At 40.3% G+C, this 18,050-nt stretch overlaps 2 protein-coding genes across 5 annotated transcripts in view; both read right to left on the reverse strand.

The window, feature by feature from the left end:
• Positions 1–9,890: 9,890 nt before the first annotated feature.
• atp5pf (ATP synthase peripheral stalk subunit F6) lies at positions 9,891–11,517 on the reverse strand. 2 transcript variants are annotated; one of them, XM_079673054.1, is made up of 4 exons: positions 11,381–11,517; positions 10,465–10,634; positions 10,130–10,254; positions 9,891–9,990 (listed from the first exon to the last, which is right to left on the reverse strand). In XM_079673054.1, exons 2-4 carry the CDS (start codon positions 10,632–10,634, stop codon positions 9,962–9,964), a joined length of 324 nt encoding a protein of 107 aa, XP_079529180.1. In that variant the 5' UTR covers positions 11,381–11,517; the 3' UTR covers positions 9,891–9,961. The 2 variants fall into 2 exon arrangements, with proteins under 2 accessions (XP_079529180.1, XP_079529181.1); XM_079673055.1 differs by lacking the exon at positions 11,381–11,517 and adding an exon at positions 11,129–11,290.
• Positions 11,518–12,373: 856 nt separating this feature from the next.
• The window catches only part of appa (amyloid beta (A4) precursor protein a), a 28,206-nt gene continuing 22,529 nt past the window's right edge, over positions 12,374–18,050 (reverse strand). For all 3 annotated transcript variants that reach the window (XM_079673039.1, XM_079673040.1, XM_079673041.1), the window contains 5 exons: positions 17,763–17,975; positions 17,589–17,642; positions 17,311–17,402; positions 14,910–15,056; positions 12,374–14,505 (listed from right to left, as the gene is read on the reverse strand). In XM_079673039.1, coding sequence (XP_079529165.1) covers positions 14,404–14,505; positions 14,910–15,056; positions 17,311–17,402; positions 17,589–17,642; positions 17,763–17,975 — 608 coding nt within the window. In that variant the 3' untranslated portion in view covers positions 12,374–14,403. The remainder of the gene's footprint in view (positions 14,506–14,909; positions 15,057–17,310; positions 17,403–17,588; positions 17,643–17,762; positions 17,976–18,050) is intronic.

Below are 18,050 nucleotides of genomic sequence, written 5' to 3' on the forward strand. Positions count from 1 at the left end.
AAATATAACTTGCTGGAGCTATGGTAAAATAAATTTTAATTCGGTTTTGATACATAAAAGTATTTTTTACATGTTAGTTTAGTGTGTGTTATAAAGAAATTCGGTATTTGAGTGTAATTGAGTGCTTCTTTGATAGTTTGAACTGATCCTTCTTTGATCCTTTTAACTTCGATTGGTCTAACCTTTTGACCTCTCTTGTATTTTTAAATTTACTAGTGCTGTAGTAGGTATTTGGCTTTACAGGTGTGTGTGCGTGCGTGTTTGCGTGCGTGCGCATGTGTGTGTGTGTGAGAGAGAGAGAGAGAGAGAGAGAGAGAGAGAGAGAGAGAGAGAGAGAGAGATGCATTTATAGGTTTGCATCAACAGCCTACATGCAGCAGTATTTCATAAATGCAGAAACTAAATTTATGCATAAATGCATTTTTCAGAAATGCATTCATGCATTATGCATTTATAGGTTGGCAGCAACAGCACCTAAATGAACATACTGCAGTAAAAACCAACACAAAATTCGGTATTTGAGTGTAATAGAGTGCTTCTTTGATTGTTTGAACTGATCCTTCTTTGATCCTTTGACTTCGACCCTTCGACCTCTCTTTTTTTAAAATTTACAAGTACTGTAGAGTGTACTTGGTCATACAGGTGTGTGTGCGTGTGCGTGTGCGTGTGTGTGTGTGTGTGTGTGTGTGTGTGTGTGGGGAGGCGGGGGGGGGGATCAATGGGAGAAAACACCTGTCTCCTCAATACCTGTGTCATTCCAGCTGGACATGTCCTCCTCATCCTCAGAGGACTGTAGGACAGATCCTCCTTTGCAGAAAAGTCTTTTAATTTTTGCTGAAGCAATGAGAAGCAAAGCAAGCTACATGCACCTGTATATATGTACTTTGGCACAAAGGGAAAAAAATATTGTAGTTGAGTGCAATTTTGAGTCTTTGAACTGATGACCCTCTTTGATCCTTTGACTTCGATTGGTCTAACCTTTTGACCTCTCTTTTATATTTAAATTTACTAGTGCTGTAGTAGGTATTTTGCTTTACAGGTTTGTGTGCGTGCGTGCGTGCGCATATGTGTGTGTGTGTGAGAGAGAGAGAGAGCGAGAGAGCGAGAGAGCGAGAGAGCGAGAGAGCGAGAGAGATATATGCATTTACAGTTGTGACCAAAATTATTAGCCCCCCCTTATGAAATTAGACAAAACGTTTGATTTCTCCATGGAAATGGCCATTAACAACACATATTTGTTAATGTGAAAACAAATGGACTCTAAAGACATAATTTGACATTTTTGATTAGAATACTTTATTGATACAATCAGTTTAAACAAAAAAAGGGCAGAAATGAGAAATCCAAAATTATTAGCCCCCTGGCCATTAATTGTCAATGGTGTACCCTTTCTGAGCCACAACTGAAAACAACCTCTTAAAATAGTTCTTCACTAGGTTGGCACAGGTCACCTGAGGGATTTTGGCCCATTCTTCCTTTGCAAATTGTTCCAGCTGGTCCTAATTGCGTGGTTTCCGAGCATGGACGTTCACTTTCAGCACCCTCCAAAGATTCTCAATAGGATTGAGGTCTGGACTCTGTGCGGGCCACTCCAGGACCTTGGTTTTGGTATCCTTCAGGAACTGTTGGACCAATTTTGATGTATGCTTCGGGTCATTGTCTTGTTGGAAGACCGAGCGACAACCTAAGGACAGACTACGAGCAGATTTCTGCATATTATCCCTCAAAATGTCAACATAATATTCTTTTTTCATGATTCCCTGCACCCGAACAAGGCTCCCTGTGCCTGAGGCTGCTAAACAGCCCCATAGCTTGATGCTCCCACCACCATGTTTAACTGTGTGAACTGTGTTCCTAGGGTTGAAGGCCTCTTCCTTAACTAACTGACCATTATGATTATGATGAGATGGTTTTGAAAGCAGATTAGAAAGCGGAAACCACAAAAAGATCCCCCCAAACTATGACAATGAGGCAGGAGTCTCATAACTGCAAGTCTGATAAGTTGTAGTTGAATATTGGAAATAGCATTAATGAAAAACTAAATGTGTTAACTAGGCCTTAAAGGGCCTAAGGTGTGGCTGGCTCTGTTACAAATAGAACATTCAAAGGAGGACTGGGGGATGCAAAAGATCCTTTACAGCCTAAGAAATAAGATATCAGAATAGCTTATTAAATAGATGAGCAACAAAGACTATCTATCTATCTATTATATATTACATTATTATACATTTCATAACAATCTGATGTGGAATTTCAGAATAAAAGCTATGTAAAATGTGGAATTTGAACAGTGTTGCTCCTGATTTCAAATTTCAATATTTCCTAAAATCTTTGCTTTCACAGAAGTTCTTCTATTCGGTGTGATAGTAGACCACCTCAGATAGCTGCTCATAAAATTTCATGTCAATCTGATGTGGAATTTCAGAATAAAACCAATCCAAAAAGTGGAATTTGAACAGTGTTGCTCCTGATTTCAAATTTCAATATTTCCTCAAATCTTTGCTTCCACAGAAGTTCTTCGATTCAGTGTGATAGTAGACCACCTCAGATAGCTGCTCATAAAATTTCATAACAATCTGATGTGGAATTTCAGAATAAAACCAATCCAAAAAGTGGAATTTGAACAGTGTTGCTCCTGATTTCAAATTTCAATATTTCCTAAAATCGTTGCTTTCACAGAAGTTCTTCTATTCGGTGTGATAGTAGACCACCTCAGATAGCTGCTCATAAAATTTCATAACAATCTGATGTGGAATTTCAGAATAAAAGCTATGTAAAATGTGGAATTTGAACAGTGTTCCTCCTGATTTCAAATTTCAATATTTCCTAAAATCTTTGCTTTCACAGAAGTTCTTCTATTCGGTGTGATAGTAGACCACCTCAGATAGCTGCTCATAAAATTTCATGTCAATCTGATGTGGAATTTCAGAATAAAACCAATCCAAAAAGTGGAATTTGAACAGTGTTGCTCCTGATTTCAAATTTCAATATTTCCTCAAATCTTTGCTTCCACAGAAGTTCTTCGATTCAGTGTGATAGTAGACCACCTCAGATAGCTGCTCATAAAATTTCATAACAATCTGATGTGGAATTTCAGAATAAAACCAATCCAAAAAGTGGAATTTGAACAGTGTTGCTCCTGATTTCAAATTTCAATATTTCCTAAAATCGTTGCTTTCACAGAAGTTCTTCTATTCGGTGTGATAGTAGACCACCTCAGATAGCTGCTCATAAAATTTCATGTCAATCTGATGTGGAATTTCAGAATAAAACCAATCCAAAAAGTGGAATTTGAACAGTGTTGCTCCTGATTTCAAATTTCAATATTTCCTCAAATCTTTGCTTCCACAGAAGTTCTTCGATTCAGTGTGATAGTAGACCACCTCAGATAGCTGCTCATAACATTTCATAACAATCTGATGTGGAATTTCAGAATAAAAGCTATGTAAAATGTGGAATTTGAACAGTGTTGCTCCTGATTTCAAATTTCAATATTTCCTAAAATCGTTGCTTTCACAGAAGTTCTTCTATTCGGTGTGATAGTAGACCACCTCAGATAGCTGCTCATAAAATTTCATAACAATCTGATGTGGAATTTCAGAATAAAAGCTATGTAAAATGTGGAATTTGAACAGTGTTCCTCCTGATTTCAAATTTCAATATTTCCTAAAATCTTTGCTTTCACAGAAGTTCTTCTATTCGGTGTGATAGTAGACCACCTCAGATAGCTGCTCATAAAATTTCATGTCAATCTGATGTGGAATTTCAGAATAAAACCAATCCAAAAAGTGGAATTTGAACAGTGTTGCTCCTGATTTCAAATTTCAATATTTCCTCAAATCTTTGCTTCCACAGAAGTTCTTCGATTCAGTGTGATAGTAGACCACCTCAGATAGCTGCTCATAACATTTCATAACAATCTGATGTGGAATTTCAGAATAAAAGCTATGTAAAATGTGGAATTTGAACAGTGTTGCTCCTGATTTCAAATTTCAATATTTCCTAAAATCGTTGCTTTCACAGAAGTTCTTCTATTCGGTGTGATAGTAGACCACCTCAGATAGCTGCTCATAAAATTTCATGTCAATCTGATGTGGAATTTCAGAATAAAACCAATCCAAAAAGTGGAATTTGAACAGTGTTGCTCCTGATTTCAAATTTCAATATTTCCTCAAATCTTTGCTTCCACAGAAGTTCTTCGATTCAGTGTGATAGTAGACCACCTCAGATAGCTGCTCATAAAATTTCATAACAATCTGATGTGGAATTTCAGAATAAAAGCTATGTAAAATGTGGAATTTGAACAGTGTTCCTCCTGATTTCAAATTTCAATATTTCCTAAAATCTTTGCTTTCACAGAAGTTCTTCTATTCGGTGTGATAGTAGACCACCTCAGATAGCTGCTCATAAAATTTCATGTCAATCTGATGTGGAATTTCAGAATAAAACCAATCCAAAAAGTGGAATTTGAAAAGTGTTGCTCCTGATTTCAAATTTCAATATTTCCTCAAATCTTTGCTTCCACAGAAGTTCTTCGATTCAGTGTGATAGTAGACCACCTCAGATAGCTGCTCATAAAATTTCATAACAATCTGATGTGGAATTTCAGAATAAAACCAATCCAAAAAGTGGAATTTGAACAGTGTTGCTCCTGATTTCAAATTTCAATATTTCCTAAAATCGTTGCTTTCACAGAAGTTCTTCTATTCGGTGTGATAGTAGACCACCTCAGATAGCTGCTCATAAAATTTCATGTCAATCTGATGTGGAATTTCAGAATAAAACCAATCCAAAAAGTGGAATTTGAACAGTGTTGCTCCTGATTTCAAATTTCAATATTTCCTCAAATCTTTGCTTCCACAGAAGTTCTTCGATTCAGTGTGATAGTAGACCACCTCAGATAGCTGCTCATAAAATTTCATAACAATCTGATGTGGAATTTCAGAATAAAAGCTATGTAAAAAGTGGAATTTGAACAGTGTTGCTCCTGATTTCAAATTTCAATATTTCCTAAAATCTTTGCTTCCACAGAAGTTGTTCAATTCAGTGTGATAGTAGACCACCTCAGATAGCTGTTCATAAAATTTCATAACAATCTGATGTGGAATTTCAGAATAAAAGCTATGTAAAAAGTGGAATATGAACAGTGTTGCTCCTGATTACAAATTGCAATATTTCCACAAATCTTTGCTTCCACAGAAGTTCTTCGATTCAGTGTGATAGTAGACCACCTCAGATAGCTGCTCATAAAATTTCATAACAATCTGATGTGGAATTTCAGAATAAAAGCTATGTAAAATGTGGAATTTGAACAGTGTTGCTCCTGATTTCAAATTTCAATATTTCCTAAAATCGTTGCTTTCACAGAAGTTCTTCTATTCGGTGTGATAGTAGACCACCTCAGATAGCTGCTCATAAAATTTCATGTCAATCTGATGTGGAATTTCAGAATAAAACCAATCCAAAAAGTGGAATTTGAACAGTGTTGCTCCTGATTTCAAATTTCAATATTTCCTCAAATCTTTGCTTCCACAGAAGTTCTTTGATTCAGTGTGATATTAGACCACCTCAGATTGCTGCTCATGAAATTTGATAACAATCTGATGTGGAATTTCAGAATAAAAGCTATGTAAAATGTGGAATTTGAACAGTGTTCCTCCTGATTTCAAATTTCAATATTTCCTAAAATCTTTGCTTCCACAGAAGTTCCTCGATTCAGTGTGATAGTAGACCACCTCAGATAGCTGCTCATAAAATTTCATAACAATCTGATGTGGAATTTCAGAATAAAAGCTATGTAAAATGTGGAATTTGAACAGTGTTGCTCCTGATTTCAAATTGCAATATTTCCACAAATCTTTGCTTCCACAGAAGTTCTTCGATTCAGTGTGATAGTAGACCACCTCAGTGAGCTACTCGTGAAATTTCATGTTAATCTGATGTTTAATTTCATAATAAAAGCTATCCAAAATGTCCTATTTGAGCAGTGTTTCTCCTAGATTACAAGACAATCTGATTTATAATTTGAGAATGAAGAAATATTTGTTTTTTAGCTCAATGTTTCAAAGATCATGTAAACTAATGATTCAAAATTAGGATTTGATCATACTGACAGCTCTATTTTAATTTATTGCAGCCTGACTGCAGTCTGGAGGGTGACTTCCGGTCTAAGACCGGAAGTTATGTAACCGCAGTCTGCTGCTTGCTAGTTCATGGACGTCCATAAGAGAGAGACACATGTGTCCCTGTTGATGTGTGTGTTCTTTAATAAACAAGGACGGGAAGACGCCTAACTGAGGAATACATCCCTGTCTCCGAAATTTTCTGGGATCGTTACAATATCTCGTTTTATTCTGAAAACAGGATGTTGCTACACGCCAGTAAAGACTCGCCGACTTCATTTTTACCGTAAAACTCGTAATACGGGCGAACTTTCAATTTTGGGACGGCTCACTTGACCAACAGAAACGTAGCGTAGGCTCACTTGACCGCAGTTACACGCTCAGGGGATGAGTGGAGGTGTGTGCAGTGCTGTCCACATGAGGCGTTATAACGGCGCTCATGGGTTATTATGACCGTGTGTAGGAGGCGTATCTCGGACGGAGGAATGCTGCGAGCTCTGCAGGTTATTAACCGATAGGTTAAAACCAGCAGGCTTCTGCAGGGAGCCCTGCTGTCTACTTAATCAACAGATTAGTGGCAGCCGGCTTAATTACCGGCTCTGCTTCCTCGGATGCTCTCGCGGAGCAGACCAGGAGCTCCTGGTCCCGGAAGGAAGCCCGAGGGTGGGGCCCACCTTGCGGGTGGGCGTGGACTACAAGTGTTCCAGTGCTGCGCGGGGGCGCAGGGGGATTACCCAATAGCGATAGCCTTAGAAGGCGAAGCCATATACGAAATAGAACTGCAGCTATCTTTAAGATAGAAAAAAGGTTCTACGTTGTCCGGGCCAGCCGGTTTCTTAGGATCTAACTTGGTTAATGCTTCATGAACAACATCAACAGTAAAAGGAGAAAAACTGAAGGGGTTTTCCAAACCACGTTTTTCAGAGTCACGGACTGTGGTGTTCACAGAAGCAGAGTTATGGCGCATTTACACTGCAGGCCTCGCTTGGCCTCGCTCGGTTTGGTTAGGCCTTATTAGGCGCGGCTCACTTTAATGCTGCGCTCACATTACAGTTTAGGAACTGGGGTAGTATCTAGTAACGCAGTGTAGGCGGAGCCGTGACGTCATCTTCAATGAGCGCCCCAGAAAAACAACACAACCGTTAGCTCTTAGCATTCAGAGCTCACAGCTCTTCATATCTGTTCAGAAACTAGACAAAAGTTAAACAAGTACAAACCAGAGACTGCCTGTGTCATGGCGAATACAGTCGCTGGTTTATTTATGCCTGTATAGACCGTTGTTGTGAGTGTGGACGGTCGGAGCATATATAACGTTAGCTTAGTCAAGCTCCATTTAGAAAACACGCATTTTAAAAGGTTTTTCGCCTGCCGTCTGTCTGCAGACTTGTCAAAGCATTAATTCATGGTTTTTACTAACCGGTATCAGTATGTTGTTACTTCGGCATCATTTTGAAACGTGTATTACAATTAAATCACGGTAAAATATGTTCATCTTGTTGTAATTGTAGCCCCCTTGACAGCGATTCTCTCTCTAGTTTAGAAAACTCAGCCCGACTCAGCCCTGTTAGTTGGCCTCGATAGAACCACGATTTAGTCGGGCCAGAAAAAAGGTGAAAAAGTAGCCCCGGGCAGGAACTAGGCCAAGTGTAAGCGCAACCAAAAACAGGCCCCGCACGGCTCGGCACGCTTAAAGCGAGCTCCGCGCTGTAGTGTGAATGCGCCATAAGTAACAGAATCAAACAGAGAAACACAGGACACAAAATGCTCATTAAAACAATTTAACATGGTGGCCCTTTCCGATATAGATGCTGTGGTACGGCACGGAGGTAGCTCATTACAGATTTCACCGGTGGATACGGATTTAATGGCTTTCCAAAATGTTCTAGGATTATTCAGGTTCTTTGTGGTAACTGAAAGATAATACGATTTAGCCATTTTGATTTGCGATATGAAGCTATTTGTGATTTTCACCTCAGGTTTGGACCTTAAAATACACAGCCCAAGCACCTCTTATTTGACCTGAGACATTATTGTTTCGTAGAGCTTATGTCTTGTTCTTTTGGGTTTGTGGACCTTAAAGATGACTGCACCTGATAAGCCTTGAACCCACAACCTGCAGTCTCACAGCCAGTCTTCTATCCCTCCGAGCCATCTAACCTGAGAGATGAACCTTTCATTTGGTAAATTCATTCTCAACTTTGGGTTGGAGATTTTGAAATCTCCTGCGCCTCAGGAGGATCGAACCCAAGACTTCAGCTTACCTGAGCAGTGTTGTATCACTCTGAATGTTTGCACTATGACGTGTTTTTTTCACATTTTCTTTTTGTGACAAAATATAGCAAACACCAACAATAGCTCAGAGTATGTCCTACAATTGCGCCACGAACACCTTCATGTACAAACTTTTCTTTCTAAAAAAACTCATTTTTATATGAGGGGGAGGACCCTTATCCAAAAATATATGTTTAAACTATCCTCCCCTGGCTATAAATAAGCTTACAGTTCCAGTTTTGTAATAATTACATGCATGCATATGCACTTATTTCATTTCTCTATTTCGACCTGTTTTTATTTTGCAAACAATCGAACACGGGCGCCTAAGTGCCGAGGAACAAACCCTTGCTAACGGCAACCACACAAGTACGAGATGAGCTCTTGGTGTCTTCTTCATTTTAGGTTGTTGGACTTTAAGTCACTGCTCCTCAGAAGACTTGAACTCACAACCTGAAGTCTTCTGACCTGTGTCTCATCTCCCATCTGACCGGACATGTTATGGAAAGGTTTTTCGTCGTGCTAACTAGTAAAATCCTCTTTTCATATAAAGGGGGGACCCTTATGTAAAGACATTTGTTCAGGACATATCTAACTTTTTCAAAAATATAAATTAGAAGAGAGACATTGTATTTGTATTGTTATATTATTATAACACTGAGCAGTGTTGTATCTCTCTGAGCTATTGTGTTAATATAGGGCGGACCCTTATCTTAAAAAAAAAAAACTATTTAATTTTTTATATAATAATATATCAAAAACTTTAGGAAAAAAACATTATTTTTCCTCCTATATTTCAAATATATTGATGAAATTAATGACATTGTATAACCAAAAAAGTAATATAGTAATGTTGAAATATTAGTATGTGGAAAAATGCCACAGAAAAAAACATGTCAAAAAAGTAATTCTTTACCCAATGCTCAAACTATTACAAACCTCTGCTGGCACCCCCAGGACTGTTTGGGAATAGCAGGCAAACCTCAGTCAAGAAGAACAAATGAACAGCCTTTCCCTTAAATGGCTGATAAAACTCCACCCACTCTCACATATTCAAACATAAGATCAGATGTATAAATAAAAAATGAAAGAAAACCCACATGCGTTTCTTAAGGCTTAACTACTTACCAAACAGCAAAGGAGATCGATGCTTGATATAAAGTGTGGCGTTCCTGTGAAATCTATAAATATATCTAAAGACAATTAGGCTGTGATATTATCCTCTGGCGATCACAGTTGCAATGACGACGCCTCCCCCCCATCAGGCCGATGATGGCGCCCTTGTTGGAGCCAACGTCCTCTGTGAAGAAGACCTGGCCTCTGAAGGGCAGAGCACCGTTTATACACTTTTACTTGTTTACCAAATGTTACTTTCCTGTGCATGCTCAACTTAACCATGCTGTAAAGGATTTGGTGGAAAGAATGACAAAAAACACCAGACAATCCAGTGTTTGGCAACCTTCAAAGGCAGCTTAATTAACAACCAGTAAACCTATGTTCAATCCAATATCTTTTTATTAAATACAACATATTTGTGACATGTAGGAGGTACACAACATGGACAGCATTCACTTGGCCACTTCATCATGCGTGGGGTCTGGAAAACAAAACAAGAAGAAAAAAATCATGAGCGATAGTTGGTCGAGATTTTTTAAATAATTAAATGTAATTATTGTAAGCACTAAAAGCATCACATATATGTCATTGAAGATAAAAGGAGACAAAAACAGTCTTACCTGTGAATTTTAATTCAGGGAAGCTGTCGAGGTCGCCTCCGCCATAAAGCCTCTGCAGCTTGAAAATCTCATCGGACACGTTCTTATCGTAGGAGGCATCTCCGTCCACAACCCCACCAGACGCCCTGGAACAGCCAAGGCAAATCACATTATGTTCACAAGATGAGCGTGATCAACGGCGATGACTGGAGCAGATACCATTTAAATAAATAGGCAACAAGGACTGAAATTAAATTGCATGTTGAGAAGGACAAATATGCTTGTGTCTGATCAGTGAAATCTAATACTGGACAAAGTATGGGTGTAGGTCATGGGGCTGTGTAAAATCGACTTACCCGCTCTTGGTTTTGTAGGACCGGATCTTGTCCAGGAACAGTTTCTGGATTGGGTCGAGGTCCTTGGCCCGGTTGAAGACCACAGCAGAGAGGCCGATGTTCCTGCGCAGCGTCAGGCTCACACAGGAGCGCAGCACGGAGGACAGCTGGAACAATCTGTGAAGTGCCATCTGAGGGAACAAACAGCCTCGGGTTAAATCTGTATCTGGATGTGATTCAGTCTGTTTCATATTAGTAGGAATTGCATAGCCTGAAATTACATTATGGAGAAACGTACAACTCAAAAAGGGACTTGAAACTATATCCTGGTTAAAATGTTGACATGCTTTATTAAGGGATTGTATTAAACTTTACAGAAATGGTCATCTACTTAACTTAAGATGGAATGTAACATTGAAGTGTCTGTGTACAATTTTGAGGTACTTTTACTATAATTTAGTATTTCAATTTAAGGCTTCTTAAACTATTTCTACGGTGTGGTATAAGTACTTATTCTCGGGTAAATAATGAGTACATTCTTCCAATATAGCTATAGCTAAGTAGCGCTAGCATGATATAATCTAATTTAGCATCCGTTAGCTTCTGTTGTACACATCGGAGGTTCTGGTGAATGAGGCTGATAGCTACACATTTAACAACTGTGACTTGTTAAACACTTGCTTACATAAGTATTGTCACAACGACGTCGAGCACCATTGGTTTATCATTGACTTATTGCGAACTAATACCAACATGCTAAAATAGCGTTAGCTTAGGAGACTTTCAAACCGTGTCCTCTCTCGTTTATTGTGTTGCAGCAAGTCCCGATAACATTATACTCTCCAATTAAACAAACAGACATTAATCAGCATGTAGAGTCATGACATATAGCGTAAAAGTAAAAGGTTAATAGTGTATATCAAGAAGCAGCACTCACCTTGGATTTGACACTTTGAGTATCCGAATGTGGAAGACCGCGGTGGATTGTGGGAAGTCGTGTGGCGCTCGAGGACGTCAGAAAGGCGCCTTGTTTGCGCAGCGCTGCGCATATTTAGGTGACCTCAAATGACAGCAAATGTATTCCAAAAATAGTTTATTTAGAGGTTAAATGATTAAATTATGTCATCAGCTGTCGCTGTTTGCCTTGTGATAAACACGTCAGAAGGTCATTGTATGGAGTATTGTTGAATCGTTTGTTCAATCTTAACTATTTTGACTTTTATCTCTGCAATTTCAGATTTCCCTAAATGTTAATTTTATTATTATGTAATGATGCATTGATGTATGGAGAAAACACTTTTCACCAATACATTAATAATTCTACTCGGCTTGTTAAATGGATTGTAGTTTAACCCCTTGATCTTAACATTTCATTTTATTATTATCCTTCTCTTTTCTTTTCTCTTCACTTTTATCTGTAAAGCGTCTTTGAGCACCTGTAAAAGCGCTAACAAATTAAATCTATTATTATTATTATTATTATTATTGAATACATCATTTACATATAGGGTTTGCAATCGTTTTGTTTCAGTTTAATGCAAACTACTCTAACCTTTGGCGAAATGACCTCACTTAATTTGTGTCATTATGCCCTCTATGTCCTTCAGCCGGAAATACTGAATAAGTCAACAGAATCAAATACATCACATAGTTGGCGGAACTCCTTTAAAATGTGTTATTTTAAATGGCACTCGGAGGACTGGCAAAAATAAATAAGCACAGCATTAAATGTTGTATTACATTGCAATGGATTATTGTGCAGTATTGTGTGTGCTCCTATAAAATAAACTCCTGTCAACAATGCAACAACTGATCTCTGAAGGCAATACGGCATTCACATGATATACAGTGACCTTATTTTCATGTTCATTCAATAAAGGTTTATCTTATCTAATATATATTGGACAATAAAAACCTCGGACAGAGCATCTGTATGTACATTCAAAACTTTATTATGGAATACAGTGTAGAAAGCGTTTTCCCAGTAGATGCAAATGGCCTGCACAATATTACAGTGGAAAACAAAACCAATATAATATAACCCCACAGAGAAGGAAAAAAAAAAACAATAGAAAGAAAATCCTGCTTCCTCGTCTACTCTACTGCCCTCTGCTGGGCGTCTCATGAGCACACTGAAAACCAAAGGACCCACCCCACTGCAGCCTTCATAAAAACCCACCATCTCCTCACTGTGTTTCTTTCAATGTAATGTTAACATGGGGACAAACCTTTAGTATGACTGTATGGAGATGAACGGGAGATTGTTTTATTCCCTGACTTGCTGTAATCTCTCTCAATGCCCATCATATGTATACAGGCGACAGTGAGGAGTGTGTTGATGGTAAAGCATGCCTGAAGGAAAGGGAAGGGGAAGGGAGGGAGGAAGGAAGGAGAGGAGTGAAAATCCATGATATATATATATGCAGGCCTGGCTATTCAACCGTAACTGCAAGTCATTCCCTCTCTTCCTCACCTCCTCTCAGCTCTCCACTTATTCTATCAGCAAGAATCATTACAAAATAAAAGACGGTGTTGGCTTACAACTGGACGAAACACCAGACTGAAAATGACAAAACACACACGTAATCCCCTAACCCATCCCCCATGCCGGATACCTCCCGTTTATTTGTCAATTTCCCGTCCCTGTCACCTTCACACCCACAACATGCCCCTTTCCACACAAACAACAAAACATGAATTCAACAAAAAATGATGCATAAGGATCAATATATCTCCGTGAAAACGCAAACAGAGATGAAGCGTCGGGAACAAAGAAAAAAGACAAGAAAAACACACTTAAATCCCAAAATCACAGATCTCTTTTTAAATGTGTATTTTCCATGATATCAAAGCAGAGCCCGTTCATCTAGATTTATATATATTTTTCATCGTTTGAAGTCACGTGATCACGAGAAGATACTAAATGTACAATCTTGCTAGAATGACAATCTATATGTGAGAAATGATCTCAGGAGAGAGCAGCGTTAAGATCTGTTTGTGTGTTTTTTTCCGAATCCTGTTGTCATGCACTACATAGGAACAGCTAAGACTTCAGCATTACTTCAGTAACATTACACACAATTTAAAAAAAGGACTTTACATATTTATTTTTTTTAATCCTCTGTTTTCTTCAATCTTTTTTGAAAAACAAAACTGGAAACTAAAAGAGAAAAATAAAAAAACAGCTCATTCAGAATACATAACTACTACCGTCGTCATCAGCATACTCTTTAATATCAGCGTCTCTGAATATCCTTAAGAGCCTCGTGTGACTTAACACAGCCCAGCTGTCGTAAAAATTAAAAGAAGATGGAGGGAGGAGGAGGAGGAGGAGGAGGAGGAGGAAGAGGAGGGGGGGGGATACGCCAGTGTAGACTGTAGATTGAGTGCAGTAGTGAGGGGCTTCATTTAGAAAAATATCTTTGATTTAAGCCTATATTTTATTATGTATAATCAGTAAAAAGAATATGAGACAACTAATGATGTGGCTCTTTTTTCTAAATGAAGCCCAGGGTCAGCATGCGTCTTAAATCCCACTGATCAGAGGTCAGATTCTCCACACCTCGGACACTGAAGAACCCAACAACACACCAACCCTGAATCAGTGGGGAGAGAAAGCGCTCCTTTCCCCAACGGGTGGGTTTGTTTCTCTGCACTGGGCGGGCCTTCTTTTATACCATACATCAGCAGGCCAAGGCGGAGCTACATAAAAACACGGGGCTTTAATTAAAAGGCGTCTCGCTCCGATGACGTGAACGAACGCGGTCCCGCCCAGGAGGGAACGCAAGGAACCCCTGGCTACTGTCGCTCCGTTTGATCGTCGTAATTGACTATTTCAGTCACAATGACCTGCCTTATTTGGAGACATAGGGGAGGAAGGAGAGAGGGGAGGGGAGGTGTTTGATGTGTGGGAGGAGATGTGTGTGTGTGTGTGTGTGTTAAATGTGTGTGACATTCTCCTCAGTTCTGCATCTGCTCGAAGAACTTGTAGGTCGGGTTCTCGTAGCCGTTCTGCTGCATCTTGGACAGGTGGCGCTCCTCGGGGGTGACGGCCGCGTCCACCTGGGAGGGAGCCAAAAGAGGGGGGGGGGGGGGGGCGGTTAGACATATACACACACACATTGGAAATCTACATTTTAAGAGCATTTTAATGCTTTCCTGGAAGTGTTTTTGTATACAGTAGTAATTGGCAAAAATAGAGTAACAAAGCTGCGACAGCTACCGTATTCTTCAATTGAACAGATGATAATATATAAATAATTATACATTTAGAAGGTGTGTACCGTATCAAGACCTTTTTTCAGACTCTAACTCCTATATACTCCATACGTACATCTACAACATGAAGCAGCTTGCACTCACGCGTGCCCCCTCCCACACACACACACACACACACAGGCCAGATTGACTGCCGTACAGAACAGCTTGTACGCGGTGCTCACACACACAGGTCAGCTGTTTCTCACCTCGATGACTCCGTGATGGATGGAGGTGTATTGCTTCTTCCTCAGCATCACCAAGGTGATGACGATCACAGTTGCAATGACGACGCCTCCCACCATCAGGCCAATGATGGCGCCCTTGTTGGAGCCAACGTCCTCTGCGAAGAAGACCTGCGGGGGGTGAAGGGCAGAGGGTCTGTCAGGTGATGGAACTTTGGGCTTTAGGACCATTCACAAATACTATAAAAGAAGCATAATAGGGCCCCTTGAATACGACTGCAGGAGAATAACATCCAGAGTTGCAGCTCATTTATTTTAGTTTTCATCAATGAAAATGATATCGCACTGCATTCTGTGAGAGTTTACACTTTCCAAAAATGTACCTGTTTTCCAAAATAGTGTCATTACCGAGTCAAATGTAGCTTTAAAATATAAAAGCTAGGGAATGATCTTTTTCTGCCGTTGACTTGCATTTGGCAAGTCCTTGATATACAGAAAGCGGAGCACAACGCAGTATGACTCAGCTCCTACACAGTACTTCGAGGACAGATACAAAAATGAAATGCTTTAGTGCAGAAACAAAAGTAATGGAAGCAAAAGGCGTCTTCTGACCAGAGGGGATAATGAGACCAACAAACAACACAACAATTAAGATGATAACAAAAACCCATCGCAACCCTGAGTGGAGCGGAGACTGGTGAACTTGAAGTGAAGATGTTATATTCATCAGAATCAGACCTCGACCGTTGTTCCATTTTAGAATGATTTAAAGCTCGCATGTCATGGCCATTTCTACAGATCATAAATCCATTGTTGAGGTCTACTAGAATAGATTTACATTGTTCAATGTTCCAAACTCACATTGGTTTCTCATCCAGCATCTCTGTATAGTATGTGTATTCACTCTCTGTCCTAAACGCCTTGTTCGAGCACCTGCCCCCCCCCCCCCCCCCCCCCCCCTATGTGTGTTTATGTGTTACAATGGCGTTAGTTAGCAACCAGAAAATGACACCAGTAATGACAAACAGATGAGAATGCTGCGTGGGGTCTGCTCCGCCCTTTGAGACTCGAGGAGCGGACGGTGTGAGCTGGATTACTGGTGTCGTTTCCTGGTTGCTGCGTGGGGTCAGACACGGCAAAACTCATCCTGAGCGCACGTGTGTGTGTGTGTGTGTGTGTGTGTGTGTGTGTGTGTGTGTGTGTGTGTGTGTGTGTGGTCGTCGTTACGTCACTTGGTTCCCGGAAGAAACAAATGGAAAAAGAGAAATGTCCAGCGAGGCGTTCTGGGGCAGCACAGACAGGTCTTCTCTGTGTTAAGAGTTTTACTACAGGCTGTACTTTGAGGGTTTGTGACTCTGCAGACCGTTTACATGCAGAAAAAGCGGAAAAGCATGGGACCTTTAAATAAAATATAAATACAATATATGAAAAAGTAAGATGAATAAAATGATAAATAAATAAATCAAGACATTTGTTAAACATAAAAAGTAAGAATAAAAAGGTAAAATAGGATATATAAACATAGGAAATGTAAGTAAAGTATCCATTTGATATTCATTGCCATGAGCCGGACAAAATAAATACATTCAATACAAATAATAAATAAATCCTGCAGTACACTGATCGGGGGGTTACGGAGAATATTAAATTAGGAGTCGACTCAGGGAGGCTGCTTTACACGCTGGCTGCTTTTTGTCAATGCAGGAAATGTGATACGTTATAAAATGTAGGGATTAAGCGATTAAAGCCTGGAGGTGAGGGGAATCAGGTGCACGGCTTTGGATTTGGGGATGAATTGAGGTTTATTTTTTGTGTGCTGGGATTACCACATTGGATGGGATTAATGAATAGATATTGTTTTAGAAAAATACCTGCGTATAAAGACTTGACAGTGTGACGCACGCATTGTCACAGCTGTCTCCATAGACACCCGTATCCATGGTGACAACCTTGAGAGTTTACCATAGATGGAGACCTGTGTGTGTGTGTGCATGCATGCGTGCGTGTGATCTTATGGAAAAGAGAGAGCAGAGTGCAAGCTAGCATGTGTCAGTAAATGCATCACATATTTTTACATGCTTGTGTGTTTCTCCATGATCATTCATGAGTCTCAATATATGAAGGGATATCGAATGAGAGCAGAGCTGGGACATGTCTCCATGCTTTAATGTTCAAAAAGGTCTTTATTGCTCTCATACTGCCTGTGCTGCAGCACCTCTTTTCACTCTCTGTCTGAAACCAGAGCCCAGTCTGCTCTGATTGGTTAGCTGGCCGGCTCTGTTGTGATCAGTGACCCGCTTGGAGATGTCCCGCCCCTTACCCTATCCCACCTGTGTTTCACGGTGTGTGTGTGTGTGTGTGTGTGTGTGTGTGTGTGTGTGTGTGTGTGTGTGTGTGTGTGTGTGTGTGTGTGTGTGTGGTGTACCAGTTTCTGGTGGTGGACTTCGTATTCGGTGCTCTGTCTGTCCTCCGTCTCCATCCTCAGCTCGGGCATCGCCTCCATCTTCATTCCAGTCACTGCGAAGGGAAGGAAGTTAATATTAGAGATGTTAGATCTTGCAACATTATGAATGTAATATATGGTGTGTGTGTATATATAGTTCAGCCAGCGCCTCAATGGAAGTCAAGTGGATTCTGCTGTGCAAACAATTGTGTACAGAAGGAGAGAGATGGAGCCATGTTGTGAGCTACGTCTGCACGAACCTGGTCGTGTGGGAATGCCTCGGTCAAAATTGGGGCGAGAGTCCACTGGCTCAACTAGAAAGAGATTGAGGAAAGAAATTATTTTGACATTATTTTCAAGCACAAAAAAGCATACGAAGCCAAGAGTGGATTGCATGTTGCTTTACAGCATTTAGGGCTCATTTCTGTATGTACCCTGGTTCTCTGTGTTGGGCTGGTTGAAGCTCTCAGGGTGGATGAAGCCCACCCCCCCCAGGTTCAGCGAGTCCTCCTGGGGCAGCAGCTCGATCTGACCGTCTCCCAGCTCCTGGTCCGGCATCAGGGCGTCGTTGCCGTAACTCACCCTCACGTCCGTCTGCATGTTGGCCAGCTGCTGGGCCATCTCCGCCAGCTCCCTCTGCAGGAGCTCTGCAGGGGGGAGGAGAGAGGGAGGGAGGAGAGAGGGAGGGAGGGAGAGGACAGAAGTCAAACAAAGGAGGAAGA

The sequence above is a fragment of the Notothenia rossii genome (assembly GCF_949606895.1).
Source record: "Notothenia rossii genome assembly, chromosome: 3".
NCBI classification, from domain to species: Eukaryota; Metazoa; Chordata; class Actinopteri; order Perciformes; family Nototheniidae; genus Notothenia; species Notothenia rossii.

Coding starts and splice junctions, on each gene's coding strand:
- atp5pf (XM_079673054.1), bottom strand. CDS start 10,634: ATGGCACTTCACAGATTGTTCCAGCTGTCCTCCGTGCTGCGCTCCTGT. Junction 10,255..10,464: donor TCCTACAAAACCAAGAGCGG/GTAAGTCGATTT, acceptor TGGCTGTTCCAG/GGCGTCTGGTGGGGTTGTGG. Junction 9,991..10,129: donor CCCTGAATTAAAATTCACAG/GTAAGACTGTTT, acceptor TTTGTTTTCCAG/ACCCCACGCATGATGAAGTG.